General features: G+C 35.6%; 1 protein-coding gene across 4 annotated transcripts in view; it reads right to left on the bottom strand.

Moving 5' to 3' along the window:
* Positions 1-1,332: 1,332 nt before the first annotated feature.
* The window catches only part of Ctl1 (choline transporter-like protein 1), a 70,543-nt gene continuing 52,685 nt past the window's right edge, over positions 1,333-19,190 (bottom strand). For 2 of the 4 annotated variants that reach the window (XM_083112338.1, XM_083112335.1), the window contains exons 12-15: positions 15,338-15,490; positions 12,043-12,199; positions 10,489-10,710; positions 1,333-4,975 (exon numbers count right to left, since the gene is read on the bottom strand). In XM_083112338.1, coding sequence (XP_082968464.1) covers positions 4,787-4,975; positions 10,489-10,710; positions 12,043-12,199; positions 15,338-15,490 — 721 coding nt within the window. In that variant the 3' untranslated portion in view covers positions 1,333-4,786. Of the gene's footprint in view, positions 4,976-8,912; positions 9,074-10,488; positions 10,711-12,042; positions 12,200-15,337; positions 15,491-19,190 lie in introns of all 4 variants that reach the window. The other 2 variants (XM_083112337.1, XM_083112336.1) reach the window with 2 other exon arrangements.

Raw genomic sequence — 19,190 nt, 5'->3', positions numbered from 1 at the left:
GTTTTGTACGAATTTTTGGGTAATTTTTCAAAGATTTTAGGTCATTTACAGAACTTTTGTCGTCATTTTAAAGGTCATTTTTCAAATATTTTTAGGTCATCAAAATCTGGGCCCTGGTCATGATACTCCAAATTATCTTGATACTGGATAATTTAAAATCCTGATTTCTTGGCTTATACAGGGAGCAACAGAGAAAATGCATAATTTTGAAATGGCCAATACTCATCAAGGGAGAGGGTAGGTAAATTCTGCTGCTTGCCGATAGTCAGCTAAAACGATTCAATGTCATGGTACTTCTGACCTGCGAATATTGTTGTTTGTCGTAGAAAATTATTTCAAAAGTAGTTAATCTGTAATTGCCATTCAGAATCTTTTCTGCAGATTATTTTTTGCAGGGTTATCTTAAAGCAAAGGTTTACAAAAACAAACCACACAACACTGAGGAGTTGAAAAGTTACATTCTCCTGGTAATCGTTATTGTGGGAGAAGAAAGTTGAGAAGAGTAATGCAGAATTTCGAGGAGAGGCTGCAATGGTGCGTACAGAAAAAAAGGGCATCACTTGATGGACGTGTTTAGATATAATTTATAAACTGGAGTGTTGTCTTCTGTTTGTAAACTACATTGTAAAACCTTTCTTATTGTGTAATATAAATTTTTGTAACTCAATGATCAACTGAATTATTGTGCTTTGATAAACATGCACTTCCTTTGCCACACATTGTATATTAAAGATTTAGTCAGAACTATTTACACATGCACTTTGGCAGGGGTGCCCATCCCCCCCAAGGCCTATGATGCACTTCCCCCAAAAAGGTAGAATATTATGCACAATTATTTACTCACATTATTTTGATCAGACAAAATTTGCAGAACAATATAATACAGACATATTTAAGTAATGTATGTTTACTTTGGTACTTTAGGCTCACTTTCATGTTTGCTAACATAAATCGTACAAAAATGCTCAGGCTCACTACCATTCTTAGTGTACTGAACCTTATTCTTAGCAGTTTGCTTAACTAACCTTGTATTAATGTGTACATAATAACCATAACTAAAAATCAATAACAAGTCAATCAAACTAAACGATCCCCCCCATTTATGTGTGAAGATATATAGAATTGGTATAAAATGTTGTCCCCCCCCAAAAAAAATCCCATGATGCATGCCCCCTGTGGGCACCCTTGCATATTGGTAAAATGCATGCCCCTGTGGCCACCCTTGCAAATTGGTAAGAAAAACAATGCAATTTGCACCTTCTGTAACTGTATTAAATTGAAGTTCTTTAAAAAACACCACATATCATTTAATAATAAGTGGACAAAAAATTGAATAAGTATTTCTTCAAAGAAAAAAATGCATAGTGGATGACGAATAAGTAACTTTGAAGTAATCATCATAACTTACTTGGATGAACAGTTTTCCACACACAGAATCACACAAATAATTATTATCACCATTTAACACGTGAAATGTTTCAGGCACATATGGAAGATTCATATTGTAGAAGTTGTACTGGCATTTTGGTTGTACAAATTTTCATTACTAGACTTACACATAATGGGTTCCATAAAAAAATTACTATACTGGAAGCATCAGGTTAAACAGTGACTTGCAAAATTTCATTTCGCCGAAACTACATGCAGCAATGTATAAAACATTCAGGAATTACCCTTATTTGCAATAAAGAATTAACTATTAGCTGTCTTGAATTAAGACTTCAAATATGCTGCCACGCAGATAACTATGCTACAATAATCGACAATGCACTTGAGGATCACATGGTAAGCAAAGCCACTTAACACTACAGACCATTCAAATATAATGGTAACATAATAATACAAATATACTTCCTATAGAAACATCTACAACAGCAAATAAACTATGATAATATTCTGTTTTAAAATATTTCAATTGTTTTTATAACCCTTAATAATAGGCTGAGCAGACATTAATACCAATACCAACACTATTGGTTGAAAATTGTAAGAATTAAAAGTTGTCTGAAAAATTGACCAATAATACAGATGGACCGTTAAGAAATTTTGATAAATACAGATTAAGTGCCAATATAAAATGTACTGATACTGATATCTAACCGATACAATACAAAATTTTAAAATGGTCCTTGAAGAACCTAAATGTTCCCTTGACATCATTAAATATGTATGTTTACCTTATGACTGTAATGCGTTAGAAGTTACATAGTTAGACATTTACTTAAACAAAAAGCAGGACATGGAGCTTGTATGTTTATATCCATAAAAATTATAACAAAATGCAGAATATTGCACTAAATTATAAGATATTTAAAGATATATCGAATCGGTAATTTTACTGATATATCTATATTGGCTAATACCAATTAATTTGTCCGATCCCTATAACATTGATATTAATTTCCAAATATTCTACTGCAATCGAGTGCAGTTTACCAGTTTTGTTTTAAAATATTTAAAGAATTGCCCTGTAATATTAAAATAGCTCTTATTTAATCCCAAAATGCACTTCTTTACACAATACTGGTGCAAAATAATGAAAATTTCAAATTTTGCATAATATTCAGAATGGTTAGTATCCACAAAAGTAGCGTATGGCATTTTTGCGTACCCTATGAAATACTCGAGCTCCAGAAAAGTATTGGTTGATATTACTGAATAAATTCCAACCAATATTTTCCGGCATTGATAAACTTGGCATTGGTATTCACTCAATTCTACTTAATAATAATAATACAAAGAAGTACTTAATTCATGCTACAACATTTTCCAGGCATGAATTCTTACAAATTATAATAAATATATGCAGAGTATTCAGTAAATTAATTAACTGTATTATTTTCCCATTACACACATACGTATACTACCTTTCCAGTGTACTTCAACTTTTCACATAAGCATCTAACATAAAATTTTATGAAGTCTACTTTTATTCTAAAAAAACAGGATAGTTTCATTCTTTATTTTTTTTAAATTACCTGTAATATACAAAACTTCAATGACCTTCACCTCATGACATTTGTTCTGTGTAACTGTAAAAGTACAGTGTGTCCAATAAGTCCCCATACCCCTACTTGCATGTATACTGTCGCAACTTTGTTGAAAATTGGTTGGTATTCGGTTGCTTGGGAATGATTTCGTCTTCATGGTTGGCATCCCTGCTCTGAAGGTCACATGGGACGTTTGTTCGAATTTGTGTCAGTTCCACAATGGCTGATGTGAACGGACATAGTAACAGTGCTGAAGAATGGCTAGTGACATGGGTGCAGGTGTACGAACAACAATGCAAGGGGCAAACGATGTACTGAAACATAATGTAGTTTCCAATGTAAATAAATAGTCACATACATTATAATAAATATATATTCATATATAACTAGGGGTATGTACTATGTAAAATAAGGGTACAGGGACTTCTCATTCCACTACACAAAAATCCCTGCTATCTGCAGTCACTGGATACTTGAATATCCACTCTTTTAAATAAATAAATAATTTATTGTACATTTCAGTTATAGAGGGGGGGTGGTATAATATACATAAGCCACATGTGGAATGTGTATATTTTGTAAACTTTTATAACATTCAATTAACATTTTTTTTAATGTTATTCTCTGGGAGACAGTATGTCTTGGCATTGTCAACTTGTTTGCTTTTATTATATATTATTTTATAAATCACCTACAGGTATTGGCTACGAGTAAATTATTTGTAAGGGAGAATATGTTGTAGTGTTAACTCATTCTCAAGTGTAGAAAAGCAAGCTATTTTGCATTTTAGGCCATAAAATATACCAATTCCTTTACAATACAATAACTACATACCATTATATATAATACTCCAACTTATAATAAATCACAATAAAATGGCCTTCAAATTTTGAACCTATGCATCGACTATTTAAAAAGAAAACGATGTCCATGGCAATTACTTCTATGCTAGAGATAAGTACATCCAGTCTGAATTAGAAACATCTAATCTCATCTATTATACATCAACTTCATTCATATATTGCTACATGGCATAGCAAAAATATACATTTTTAAGTATTAAAGTATTATTTAATATATTATAGACAAAAGCATGTTACGTGCCTATCATGTTATGCTTCATTTTCCCAGCTATATTTCTGCCCTCGAAATGTGAAAAAGTGATGTAAGTTAATAAAATAATGACACATAACCTAACTTTATTTTCCAGTTTCAGTTTCTAAATACATCTCTTTAACCTGCCAAACATTTTATTTTAAGAAATGTTAACTGAAAGAAACTTAACAAATAATCTACATTGTTTTGGCTGAAATGATGACGGAGCATATTGCAGATAGGTATGAAACAAATTTTATCTATAATAGTATATTACTGGAGACATGACAAGAACTGACCCACCTGCAATTAAGCATAGCTGCATAATAGATATGTTATCTTTTACTATTTTAAAACTATTTTGTTTACATATAACAAAACTGCATTTCACAGCCAGAATAATTCAGATCTAATAAAAGTTTACACAAAATTATGGTATTTCGAACCTTTATATTAAATATTAATTATTTATTGATGGGTAAAAGACATTTAAAAATCATGTTAGCAACATAATTTTTATGTTCAAGTAATGAAATTTTCTGAAAAGATAGTTGCATGCATACTTTTACCAGTCATGTATGCTAATCACAAATAACACTAAAATATGTGTAATATTCATTTTAAAAAATCATTTATAAACGTACATATATATTAAAAACAAGAATTACATATCAAAATATATCACACTGTGTGTTGTACTGTTAGGCGTTAATAGGTACTACTTCCTCTGTATCTTGCTTTCTTGTTTCAGAACGTCTTTTCCGCTTTACACTATTTGTTACTGCCCGCAGGCTCGAAACAATATTTTCCTTGTAGTAACCTTTCTCTGAGTCTTCTTCGCGTAAGTTCACATCCTCACACATGCACAGGAACAGTGTGTCAACGACCATCTGCAAACAAAATGTCTTATTACATGACTGGGTTATACAATTGCAAATAGAATACTTGCTCGATACATCATGTAAAATTCTTATTTTAGTAAAATAAATATTTAGATTCAGATACACATATATTTTATTATTTAATGTTTACATTTTCACAATTGAGGGGTCTAGTGAGAGAGGGAGCTATGCCACTTTGACAAGAAATGGAAATAAATTGAGTTTTCTAAAGCATTGCGTTGAGTCATAATTTGTATAACAAAGGGTATTTTTTTCTGAACATATTGTTAGGTAAATTATTCAAAAGGAAAAATATGAATTTCAATATAAATATCATTTATTATGAACATGTGTGGTATATTGTTGTAGTATACTCATGTGGAAAAATCAATCTAGCACGTCAAATACTTTGAACAAGGCTTAAATACTTTTGCATGAGTGTAAATCATGTTCACAGGGTTACATATGATCTAAATAAAGACAACTTCATATGTCTTCTGGAGGATCATCACTGTCCATTGTTTCTGTGGATTTTAGTTTTTGGTAAACACCATGAGGAATATAAGGCATTATTGCCATGAGATCTTTTAACTTCAGGGCTGATATTAAATCTTGGACCGGTTACTGCAACACAACCTCTGCCACTCCTATTGCAGACACCATCAGTAAGTGGCATAGCTCCTTCTCTCACTCAAAATGCTGATGAGGACGTATTCAAGAACTCAAAAAATCTGCTGCAGAACAAGCGGGAGCTATGTCACATGGTTGTAGTTCACATGATAGATGGCAGATGGTAGGAGAAGACTGAAAATGGCAAGAAATAAAATTTTCAAGATTTGTGGCATAGCTCCCTCTCTCACTAGACCCCTCAATTATTATAAATTGTATAATACATGCTAAAATAGATGATCCAATAGAGATGCATTTGAAGAAAAAAGGAAATCGTATGCTCAAATGTTCATGTGAATATCACAAATCACATGCTCATCTCTCAGATAAAGGAGGGAGCAAGCAATTAATAATAATAATAATAATAATAACAACAACAACAACCCATGGCGTTACAGCCTGAGTGAGCCAATGTTTACCTCCCGACTGCTGGTCTCACTCCCACCAGAGGTGGGAGATAATCTAACGAGTTTCGCGGAGACATGTAGTCAGCAAGACAAGCCCCCATTTATTGTAGACTTTCCATGACCGGGTTTACCCTACACATTCATAGCTCCCCAATTTCCTCACGATGGTGGGTGGCCACCGGTACATGCACAGGCCGAAATCTCAGGAAAAGCTGTTACGCTTCCCCCAGGAGACTCGAATATGCATGTAGCTGGAGCCCAAAGCTTCCACTTTAAACCACAGCCAAAGTGCAGGACGGGAGCAAGCAATTAGTTTCCCAAAATGCCTTTAAAAACTGTGTTTGTGTGTATGTGAACAGAATTTAAACTAAAATTTGAAATCTGCAAGTGATGCATATCAACAAAAAGTAAAATATACATTGCAATATTCAAGTTCTTGGTTTAACACTTTAACACATACTCCATTTAATCTTCCTGAACCATCATAACAGACACAAAACATCATGAATTATAAAATTGCATGTATACGATCTTGAATGACATTTCTAGTTATAAAAACCTATCACCACAAGAGGAAAAAAATTACAGATATTTTTTTCTGCTATGCCATTCTACCTTCCTCCACCAATTCACTGCACAGGATGAGTTAATTTAATGCTGCTACTGTTAGTACTATTACTTATATGAAGCAAAAGCAAAATCCCCAATGTTTATTAATGTAACATAATGAATAATAAAATTTAAAAATGTAAAAAATAGGATTTTTATAGACAGTAAATAGATGTAAGTTTCCTTTAGTACTTAAAAATATTATTTTGAAATTACATACAAGTTTTGGAAACTTTGATAAGGATATGTATTTTATATATGAGGCTTGGTGTAATACCAACCAACATTCAAGTAGACTTTCACAGGCTACTACTCATGTGAATTGGAAATGATTTTCTAAAGATGCCTGAAGAAACTGAATATATTGTGTTTCAATTGTGAGATGTGAAAATAATGTTGCCTCATTGACCTTTTTTACCTTGACAATACCAACCTTAAGACAGAGAAAAGGTGATATTTATACATTTTGTATGTTGTAAGGTAAAAAAGGTAAAGATACCCCTGTGCGTGTGCACATGCCATGAAGGCATACGAGGTGCTGTGGAGGTATAGAGCTTCACATATTCTTGATCTCGACCATAGTTATGATGATGTGATCAGCATCATGCCTGGCCACCTTTACCTCTGACCCCCAGGTACCCATTTATGAAATCACGTGGGCGTCAGAGCCACACAGAAACAGGAAAATTACTGGGAAAATTCCTGGTTCAGATCATCTGCCTCGGGATTCGAAACTGGCATGGAGGCTGGTTGCAGCAGATGTAAGCTACTGACTTCATTATTGAGAATATTGCCTGCTCCCCTGCTCACAGAGCAAAGAGAATTTTGGGAGTATGATGATGTAGTGAATGAGGATCAGGGCCTTTGAGCAAGGGACACTGACAGAGGTACAACCAAGTCAAAGGTCCCGATAGAGAAGGCCAATTGTTGTCAGGTAAAACATCATACCTATCAGAACTGTTGTAAAACGAAAGGGATTTACCTGTGTCAGTCATTCTTGTCATAATTATCAACTATATTTGTCCATCTTCTGTAATAAATGAGTGGCAGAAAATAGCAATCTTTGAGCTTATCCACGAATTTGCTACAACTAGATATACGAGGGAAAGTCCGAAAATAAGTTTCCCCCCCAGTTTTGCCAAGAAATCATACAGCAATGGGGAAAACCAGTCCGTGTTGGAACACAACAGACACCCATACACCAGTGGGTGAAGTACGACCGCAATCCAACAGATGGAGTGAGCGTAGTGCATGCCGAGGGGAGGTGCCTCTCAGTCATGGCCCGGCAGATAGGGGGAGAAGGTGCGTGTTGAATTCGTGGTCAAAGGAGGAAGTGAGAGCAGTTGACCGGTATGAATGGGCACGTGGAGTATTGGGAGCAGAAAGTCATAACCGCCTAGTGGAACCGAATCGAAGGCCGCATCAATGGAGTGGAAACAACCGTCATCTCCTGTCCGGAAGAAGTTCAAGACAACTCCCTCGGCAGGTAAGGTGCTTCTCACAGTTTTTTGGGACGTCCATGGTGTTTTGTTGCTGGACCTTTTGGAACAAGGAACCATCAATGCTGCACGTTACTGTGCAAATTGAAGCAGGCTATTCGGCGTAGGCAGCCTGGCCTTCTCACATCTGGCGTGCTGTTGTTGGATGACAATGCGAAACCGCACTCGCACTACGCAACACCATCTTGCAACCCTTGGTTGGGAGCGCCTTACCCATCCGCCGTACAGTCCCGATCTCGCGCCGAGTGACTTCCATCTGTTTCCGGCTTTGACGAAGGCTCTCGGAAGCAATGCTGAGGTGACACATTTCGTGCAACACTTCTTCCATATACAGGACACTCATTTTTTCCAAGAGTGCTTTTTGAAGCTTATCAAGCGGTATGACAAATGTCTGAATGTCCGGGGTTCCTGTGTGGAAAAATAAAGTAAGTATGCTATTCCTTTTCTCATTTACGTTTTTTTTTTTTGCCTTTCCTTCCCATCTCTGTCCATAGTCGCCAGGGGAAACTTATTTTCGGACTATCCCTCGTATCAAGATTTAGACTAGTTGAGCAGGCACAGAAAAGATAGCTTGATGGATGTCCTTCAGTTCCCTGAGGAAGTAATATGGTGAAATCACCTATGGAGAGATGCATTATCTAAAACCATAAGTTGCAATGCAGCACTTTGGTTCAAAGAAACATGCAGAACCCTTCTTTAAGTTAGCAAGCACCCTCGCACCACCGCATGCCTCCAAATCGCTAACAAAGAAACTACTCATACTTTCAAATTAAAAGAAATGCAACTGGCCAATCTCTCTAGTGTGCATTCTGATCTTGGAAAAGCAAACTGCGAGCAGTTTCAGACATTTTTAAGTTCCGGCTATTTGTTCCGTTCAGCCTAACGTCTTCGCAATAGCACAGGAATAGTGTGTCTACTACCATCTGAAAAAAGTGATTTGATGAATGGATCAGAAAACAGAAAGAAATAAAGCATTCGCATTGCACGAGTACTATACTAACCAACAAAAGCAACCTTAGCCAGAACAATATATATTCACCTCCAAAGTGTCTTAAAATCCAATGACGTTCATATTTTAATTCTTTCAAAACACATTAATCAATGAGAGCTTCCCTTATGCAGTAGTTAGCACAATGCGCTAAGTTTGATTAATAGGAAAAGTCAATTCAGTTACAAGAAATGGCCCCAAGAATGCTCTCATAGCATGATTAACATTGTTTTTATTTGGCTGAGCAGATACCAATACCACTATATCAGAATCACATAAAGTATTGGTCCAAATTAATCACTGATCCTTTTCTCAAGTCTTCTTATGTCACAGAGTCCACAAAAATTTTGTGCACTTTTGCAGTCTAAATATCCTGGAAGTTATGCAAAATTTGCAACTTACATTTATTTTGCACCAACAGTGTGTGGTAAAAAGTGAAAATTGTGATTAAGTGACAGCTAGATTATTTTGTACATGAACTTTTGAATAATTCCAAAGCAATACTCTGATACAATGATAGAACTAATAAAAATTTCAACTGACTACTTATCTGTATTAGCATGTGTAAACATTCACAATGTTCAAGTATCGTTAACAGACGGATTCAGCTAGACTATATGGGTACCAGCTCAGTCCTAATTTTTATTATTTTTTTATTTATTGAGAAAATTTCAGATACAGCATGTAGCCATTTTACACTGAAATCAGTAACAATTTTTGTAATTTAGTCATTTTTACATTAATACATCAGCCATAATAATGAGGATGAATGACCAAGGAACAAATACAAAAGAAACATATATACTTGATAAAGGATGCCTAGTTTATGTCACATTATACTAACAACTTTTCATGTATACTCTGTCCCAGGTATTTTTGGAGCAAGCAAACAAAAACAAGTCCTCTGAGATGGCTGAAACAATAAACATGTGAGAGGGAATGGGATTCAATGGAGAGGGAACATGGCTGGGAGCTACCAGCCGTTGGCAGCACATGCACTGCTTTGCTCCTCCAACTCACTTTCTCCCCTTCTCTGCATTGCTCCACAGACTCCTGGGATGTAGCATACTCTAATTGTAACTCATTAATTTTTAAACCCCAGTCACATTAAAGATCAGATGAAAACTGATTTTTAATGCTATCAGATATAACCTGACAACAATACAATTTTATATCACTATTCTACAACTATTTCCCTTCAATTTGCTTACTGAAAAATATCTGAATAAATATAACAGAACTAAATCTGTACTAAATTATAAATAACTACCACATATTTATTTTAATAAAATATGAAATATGCAAAAATTTATCACTAAAGGATTTCTGAGATCCTGTCTCAGGACTTACCTCATATAAAGATAAGACAGAATGAGCAATGAAGTAGGAAAAGACACACACAACCAAAGTTGGAATAGCGTAAAAATTTAAGTGCGGGTTGCTCTTCATAATCAGCAAACCCACAAACCCTGTCACTGACATCACAGCACATTTTCCTAGGAAGAGGACGAAATCACCAACGCTATTGATAGTTGCTACCTGAAGAGCATTATTAACAATTGCTGTGAATGCCTGAAAGAAGAAAACAGTATGACACAAATCATAGTAACAATATTGATAAATACATCTGCAAACAAGCACACTAACATATTAGATGGTCAACAATGAAGTTCATATCTTACTATTATTTACAAATACAGGGTGTTCCAAAATTATTGTCTGGATTTGATGAAGTTATTACTGATATTGTGTTAAATACACTGAAATTAATAGAACAAAGAAGAAAAAACAGTTTCGCTGATAAAGTGAGTACTAGTTTCTCCATATTTATATACTACTGCTTCTCTTTTCCCAAGTATGGATTCATATTTTGTGCAAGTGAGTATCACTCACTTTGTAAAACAATAAGTATTTAATAAAATACCAAATGTAGTTTACCTACGATTTGTGAGTATGTACAGTTTACAAAACAATGTTTACAAAATGGTGTGGAACAAGAAGTAAGCTGATAGGTTTCACATTCTGCAAGAAAGCAAACTGGACGCTACACAGGTGAATGAGTGAGTGTGTTTTTACCGTTTTTGGTTTTAAAGTTTTTTAAAGTTTGACTTTTAACACCTTTGGGATTTTACGAAGAAGGAAAGGGGCATGGAAGTTTTATCAAGACATGTGCAAGTTATTAGCAACCCTTTTTTACCATAGTGAAACATATCACCTTACTCCTTGTTCCTGTTCCACACCACTTTGACCCGGCAAGAAGCGATAGCACAAGCCAAGCAAGTAACCTGAAGAAGGGAGCAGTCGACTCCCGAAACATTGTTTTGTAAACGGTACATACTCACAAATCGTAAGTAAACTGCATTTGGTATTTTAACAATTATGGATACTGTGTTATTCAAAAAACTGACGTTGCTGCTGTAATCTATCAAGAAATTGAACAAGTTTTTGTGTGCTCTCGCTCTGAAGGCCCAGCTGAACCTTTGGCCAATGCCAGGGAAGCTTTCATCAAATTTTTAGAGCATTGCTTTCTCTGCTGTCTAGACATTATCAATAGTTTAATAGACTTACGTAGGTAGCCATGAAATTATTGAGAATATCTAGGCAACAGTGAAAGTAAACACACGAAGATTCATGTGAATATGAAAGGAGAGGAATATTCAAAAGCAGCAGCTCTGGCATAGGTCAAATGTCCAACAGAGCCGTAAGGTATAGTTGTGTCATTTGCCAGTATGCCACGGAGATAAGTTCAACGTATAAACAGTAAAAGCTCTCCTATTTAAACATTGCATGCTGGCAAATGAGAAACAACAATGAAAAATGCACAAAATTACACGCGTATTAATTTTCATCATTGTTTCTTTTTAAAAAGAGAATGTCTATGTCCCTGAGAACATTACTACTTACAACTCGTGAAGCCGGCCAGAAATTTGTTCCTTCAATGGCTACCACTGTGTATGCATTATGGTTTATGTATTTGAGGAATCTCTCCAAACAATACAAACAGCATATGCAGCACTTGGAGAGGAACCGAGAACAACTGGAAGACTCGTACATTTTCAGCCTGAAAAAAAAATAATAATAAAATGTGAAAATTTACAGATGAAAACAAAGCTCAATACCAAAATACTGTACTTATAATATAAATAAGGAGAGGTCTATCATACTGACAATATACACACACTAAACTCCATTTACAACAGTACTTTTGAGGGATAAGTGACTCTTTCTTGGGTGAAGTGTGGTAAGCACATAGAGTCCCATTGCTACTTTTTATGGTTTTCGAGACCACAGTCTGCAACTATTGGTTTAAAATAGCTTCCCAATTGTCCTTGTGATACTATGTCAACAATGTAATTTTTGAGCTCCTGCTGGTAATCAAGCCTGTGGCTGCTTACAACACACCTGAGAGCAATAACCATTCAGCTATTTTGGAGCTCACTATATACAGAGTTATTTAAATATGACTTCTGAATCGGTACCATTTCCAGTCAAAATCCATAGTCATCCAGTTGCACACAATTTAGGGATGGGACCGATTAATTGGTACTCTATTGATATCGGCCGATATAGTCATATCGGTTTATCGGTAAAATTACCCATTATTTTACCGATTTGATATATCTCTAAATACCTTATAATTTAGTGCAAAATTCTACCATTTTGTGATAATTTTAATGGATAATCTCCATGCCCTACGTTTTAAAAAAGTAAGTGCCAAAATATTCAACTTCTTTTGCACTGCCGTCACCTGGAAACAAACATTTATTACGGAGGTCACTGATCCATTCAGGATCTTCAAGGACCATTTGGAATATTATCTTGCATCGGTAGAATATCGGTTATCGGTATCGGTAAAGTTTATATCAGAACTTTATCGGTATTGGACAAAATTTCATATCGGACCATCCCTAATACATTTATTAAGAAGATGAAATTTACATAATATAATGAAATTATTGTCATTTTATGCTGAATCGGAACTCAATGTTCTTCTTGGGAGGGGAGTATAATGTTGGCAATTCCATGAAAATAACAGCATACATGAACTTTGCACTAAATTTCATAATAAAAATAACATGTTACAGTCTTGATATTCAAGACAAGTAGAAATTAGGGCTGTGTTGATACTACTTTGAAGCGATGCCGATACACTTAATGATTCCCAGTGATATCAATACCGATGATTCAAAATACTAATAATTACACATTTTCCAAAATATTGATTGTGTAAGTATTTCATTCAAAGTACATGCATCAACTTGCTTCAAAATATTCGAGAATTACATCAAAATATAAAAAGAACTGGCATTTTATCCCCACAATGCTGGTGCAAAATGAATGAAAACTTCAAATTTAGTATAATTTCCAGGGATAATAAGACTGCATGAAAATGTCACATAGTACTGTTACAGAGCCTGCAAAAGACAAAAATGTTGGCAAGTACCAGTAAGCAAGCAAGTAATTCCAATCAATTAGGGATGTGCCGAAGCCGATTACAGATGTATGAAAATCGGCAGAAATTGACATATCGGCATCGGTATGGGAATCGGCAAAAATCCGATATTTAAACTGGTACAGATTATACTAGAGTTTTACCTTCTAATAAGTTTTATATTCTAGTTTTCTAAGATTTATTGAAAATTTGATTACGATTCGTCATTATTGTAGATTTTTTGTAATAAAATTATTGCAAACTCTCATTCAGAGGATCAACTCAAAAATGAGTATTCAAACCTGAAGCAAGTGCTGAGAAAATACTTGAGCATACCTGCTGCATCAGTATTCAGTGTTGCTGAACAGATTTGCGATAAGAGAAGAAGTAGTTTATTTCCTAAGTGCTTCCAAATCTCGTATTTCTGAAGTTGAATCTGGCAAAACAGGAATTCATTTTGCATTTGAAAGAACTGCTTGTGTACTAATGTTAAATCTCTAGGTTCACAAAACCTTTTGTAGATGCAAATGTACATTCGCATCTCTTGAGAATAACAGTTGGGCTGAAAAGTTCGTAGGCTAACAGTAAAAAATATTTTTTTGACAAAATTCAATTTTATTATTCAATATAGTTGCCTTTGAGGGCGATACAACGATTATAGTGGTCATACAATTTTTCGATGCCATTTTTATAGTACGATTTCTCTTTAGCCTCAAAATAGGCCTCAGTTTCGGCGATTACCTCTTCATCAGTGCTAAATTTCTTTCCAGCGAGCATTCTTTTAAGGTCTGCAAACAGGAAAAAGTCACTGGGGGCCAGATCTGGAGAATATGGTGGATGGGGAAGCAATTCGTAGTCTAATTCATATAATTTTGCCATCGTTTTCATTGATTTGTGACACGGTGCATTGTCTTGATGAAACAGCACTTTTTTCTTCTTCAAATGGGGCCGTTTTTTCGTGATTTCATCCTTTAAACGCTCCAACAACGCTATGTAATAATCTCAGCTATCTCGATCAACTTCACTTTACGATCATTTAAAATAATTTTGTGGAATTTTTTGATGTTTTCGTCGGTAACAGCCTCTTTGGGGCATCCCTGCGTGCATCGTCTTCGATGCTCATTTCGTCTCGTTTAAATTTAGCAAACCACTTCTCAACGGTTGATTTTGCTGGTGCAGAGTCCGAATAATGTTTATCAAGCCAAGCCTTGGCTTCAACAGTATTTTTTCTCGCCAAAAAGCAATGCTTTATTAACACACGAAATTCTTTTTTATCCATTTTTTCACAATAACAAAAGCTGCTTCACTCACAATGCTATATCTCACGAACTAATTATCCGGCAGCTGTGAAATTTATACACGTATCTTTTGAAGGTTAGTACTAAGTAAAAATCACATGGATTTAATTCTAGTAACGCCATCTATGAGTCAGCCTACGAACTTTTCAGCCCAACTGTTATATATGTATATACATATGATATGCAATAGAAATGTACATACCAAATTTATTTTTGTCATGCAGAAAATAACATCCCATTTCTGTTTAATAATCTTATGTATCGGAATCAGTTCAATATCGGCATCAGTATCGGTTCCAAAAATAATCGGTGAGTACATCAGCATCGGTAAATTTTCAGCTTCGTCACATCCCTACAATCAATGCTTTCCAATACTGAAACCACTGGTATCTACCAATACACTGTCATTGATTGGTAATGTAATCAAAACAAAACCACCAAACTCACATAACCTTCTTCATGTACTTACTTTTTCTGGAAGTATGTGAGAACAAGTCTAGGAACTTTGAACACGGTGATAAGTAAGGACCCAGCTGCTACAGAGCCTAGATGGAAGAAAAAGAGGTTCTGGATTGCCCACAGAACTGGAAACCCTATTTCTTCTCTGGAAATAGATGAAACCCTATAATTAATAATAAATTTATAGAGTCGCTGAAAAGTTTCACATAATAAATAATACTTGGTACATAAAGAAGTAACAAGGAGGGTCAATGCGGTTGTTACAGGTATTTGAACAAGACTAGTTTAGCTGTGTATAAGAACATAAGAAAAAAATGAGTAGTCAAATTGGACATGCTATGCACCACAGGTGGCAGAAGGAGAGGGGAGAGATGTGCAATTAGTAAGACCATGGATATCACGAGAACAGAAAACGAGATACAGAATGAGATCTGTTAGTCAGATATTAGATGCAAGTGGTTATATGCACTGTACTCAATGAAACAACCTGTGGTTGTTAAGTTGTTGGCAGATTTCTTCTGTATTTTGGAGAAAATGCCAACAAGAGAAGAAATTGCAGTTTTCAAACAGATTAAAAAGTGCTTGTTTGAAGAAAAGGTTGTTGTTGAAGATTTTAACACACTTATGATAGACGAAGAAAACACTGGTGTTGAGAAATTGACACTGATTTCAGTATGAACCAAGTATGAATAGGGCCACCTCCAGAACAAAGTCAATCATTAGTTGATAGTCATTACAGCAGCAGTTCTTCTTGTGCTCCATCACCACCCAAAAAGGAGATTGGAATTCCCTCAAGAATAATTGGGTGCTAAATTTGTTAAATACTCACTCTGTAAACATTACTGAAGCAATGTGTGTGTGTCTAAAATATTCAGCCAATGGCCTGATCTATAAGTAGACAGATTTCTTTCTTGCCACTATCCATACAGTCTATGCTTCAATCACAGCTCCTAAGCTTATTGTCCACAGCAGCTATACATTTTGTGGTATGTATATTTTGACATCATTTATCCAACACACTACACAGAATTCGGATTTGAGCAACCACACTTGGTCCCCCTTCCTTGTATGTAATAAATATATAAATCTGAATCAACAGTTCTGCTTTTCTTTCCCTCCACATCAATTGTGATAAAGGTAAGTCTCATAACTTTTGGAAACTAGTTTTGATCGGAAAGAGGACTCTGGCATCAGGATTACTGTGGAAGAATGATGCTGAGTGCATCTGATTACAACGAGGTGAGGCTCGTATTGGTTCATTTCTGCCTAGTGCCTGGCTTCTCAGTTAGGGTGCAAGAGGCAGCTCTGGAGCTTAGTTGACTACAGTCGGAATAACGAACCTTATGACGCTCTGTAAACAAAAAGTATCACTACGCGTCTGCTGTTCGTGAATGGTGAGGCCATCATATGCTGTTCACTTGCACTTCATCCAACTTTTAATTTTACGTAACGGAAAAACTTATTAATATTTTAACTGATAGATTTACACATTGAAGAAAAAGACATTTTTGAGAAGTGATTAAATATTTGTTCTTGTTGAAAAATGAACATACTTGTCTACGCCTTCAAGTTCCATTTATCTGACACTGGGTTAACAAATCACCCTCCACCCCCCCTCCCCTCTCTCAGTGTGACAGCACCAAAGTAAAACTTACAAGAGAGTGAGAGAATTGTTTCAGTAAATTCAAGCCTTTTGGTTTTCTTGCTGCCCCTTCCACCAAATTATTGCCCAATTGTTGACAAACAGAGTATTGTCTTCTCCTTTGTGGGACAAATATACTGCCAGTTTTAGCAGAAGCTAAACAAAGATAAGCCGAGGAATAAAAAGAGAGTGTTTATCTTTCTTTCTGTTTCCCATGCACTGGTAAACAAGAAGACGATAATAAGCACATTATTTACCTACGTCTCATGCAATGTATTTTCTTACCTTGATTCCGCAGTTCCCCTTTGAACTGGAGGCATTTTCGGTGCGAGACAACAATATCATCCCTGTCAATGAGTGTCGTCTGTCAAATTTGCTGCCCAAAAACGAACTCAATGTGTCACAAGAGGTGATTTTATGTCAACCTCTAATATTGAGGAGATCGTCATCATCACTACTGACATCTGCCAATATCTTCCCCACAGTGAACAGTTCTTTGAAAAAATACAAATGCACCTTGTGCAGTATTGTGCTTATCTCAAAATCGGTGTACTTGTTTATAAGAACAACAACGTGTTTCTTCGCGGGACTCACAATTTGACCGGTCTTTTTCCTTTCTTTCACCACACCAAAAATACAAGATGCACAAACACAAATACCCTCGAACACCAACTTCACTGGTTTCTCAGGATACCACTGACAGTACATCAAAAAAACTTTAAGAACAATCTACTTCTCGACACTTTTCAAACGGCTGTATTTCTGAAAGAAAGAAATTCCAAGAACGTGGATACGTTCAAAATTGGCAATACCCTGATATAATTTACACATTTCTCTTGCATTAGCGTGCTCTTATAGAAAGAACTGCATGCTGCAGAAGAAATCCGCTACTAGATTGTTGCCAACCTCAATAGTTCTAAGTCAAGTACATAAAATGGAAGTGGTTTCACGAATGTCAGCATATGTTAGTGTTATTTCACATTATCAGTGAGGATGCTGTTGGAAGGGACACAGAGAGGCCGATCTATAATCCATAGCCAATCTCAAGAGCAGAGGTGTTCACCATCCGGAGGGTGACATCATGAGAGCATCCTCACACTAAAGAATACTTGTGAGAGTGAAGGAGGGTGAGTCGTGGCGGTGAGTCTTCTTTCCCCACTTTTTTGCCAGTGACAATGCTTCATTGAGTTACCGTTTTAGTTTCCCTCAGTGTTTTTGCTGCATAACCCAGCATTTTTGCACAGGGTGAAAAGGACATACAAGTGTGTTTTGCATGATGTAACTCTAGAGACGTTAAAGTACACTCAGGAGGATATTGGAATGTGTAGCACTGAGGTGTAGATCGATCACGCTGTGACATGCACATATGTCATTAGGTACCGAGATGATGAAGACGATTCAAGGATAGGTGATATTTTAATTCCAAATTAGTTATTTTCATTCTTTTTCTCTAATTATTAATTTAGTCAGTCAAATATGTATTAGCTTACTATCATTAGCTTACTTTCCTTATCTCTAATAGTAATAAGAAATCAAGTCCTGCAAATCAGGAACACACACACCTCCCATTTCGGATTGTTTGCACTTTTTTCGTAATTATTATGCAAAAAATCCCACCTCCAGAATGTTATCAATAGGGCTCGGAAGTTGAAGACCTATAAATTGCCAAAAAAAAAAAAAAGACCTACAAAAAGACCTAAAAATGGAAAAAAAGGACGTATAAATGTCATCCAAATTAATTAATAACTTCAGTTCTAATTACATATTTAATGAATATGAGCGGCACCTCCTTATCTGACTTGAAATCTTTTCAGGTGCGTGCTGTCTGGTCGTATACACCATGCTGAAAGCTTCAAAACAAGACAAAGTTGCCACTTACAGCGCGACCTTCCAGACAAGTTCCGGTTAAAGGACGTTGTACCATACCTGCTTCAGTCATTCAAAAATGTTTTTCTCTCGTTTCAGGGATGGTTGATTTTTTTTTCTTTTTCTTTATTACAGAAAGGATGTTTAAGAGGTGATGAACTGATGAAGATTCGAATTGAGAATGGTCAGTAAAAACCTAGTCGAAAGAAGGTGAAGTTGCAAAAAAAAAAGTCGTTAAGACCTAAAAAATAGGCTAAAAAAAGGACGAATAAGCCAAAAAATGCCGAAAAAGGCAAAAAGGACAAATAAAACCCACCTTTTTCTGGCCTACAATGACCAAAAATGAACATATATT

The sequence above is a fragment of the Lepisma saccharinum genome, chromosome 26, assembly GCF_977018435.1.
Source record: "Lepisma saccharinum chromosome 26, izLepSacc3.1, whole genome shotgun sequence".
Lineage (NCBI taxonomy): Eukaryota > Metazoa > Arthropoda > Insecta > Zygentoma > Lepismatidae > Lepisma > Lepisma saccharinum.
This window is presented reverse-complemented; position numbering and strand designations above follow the sequence as displayed.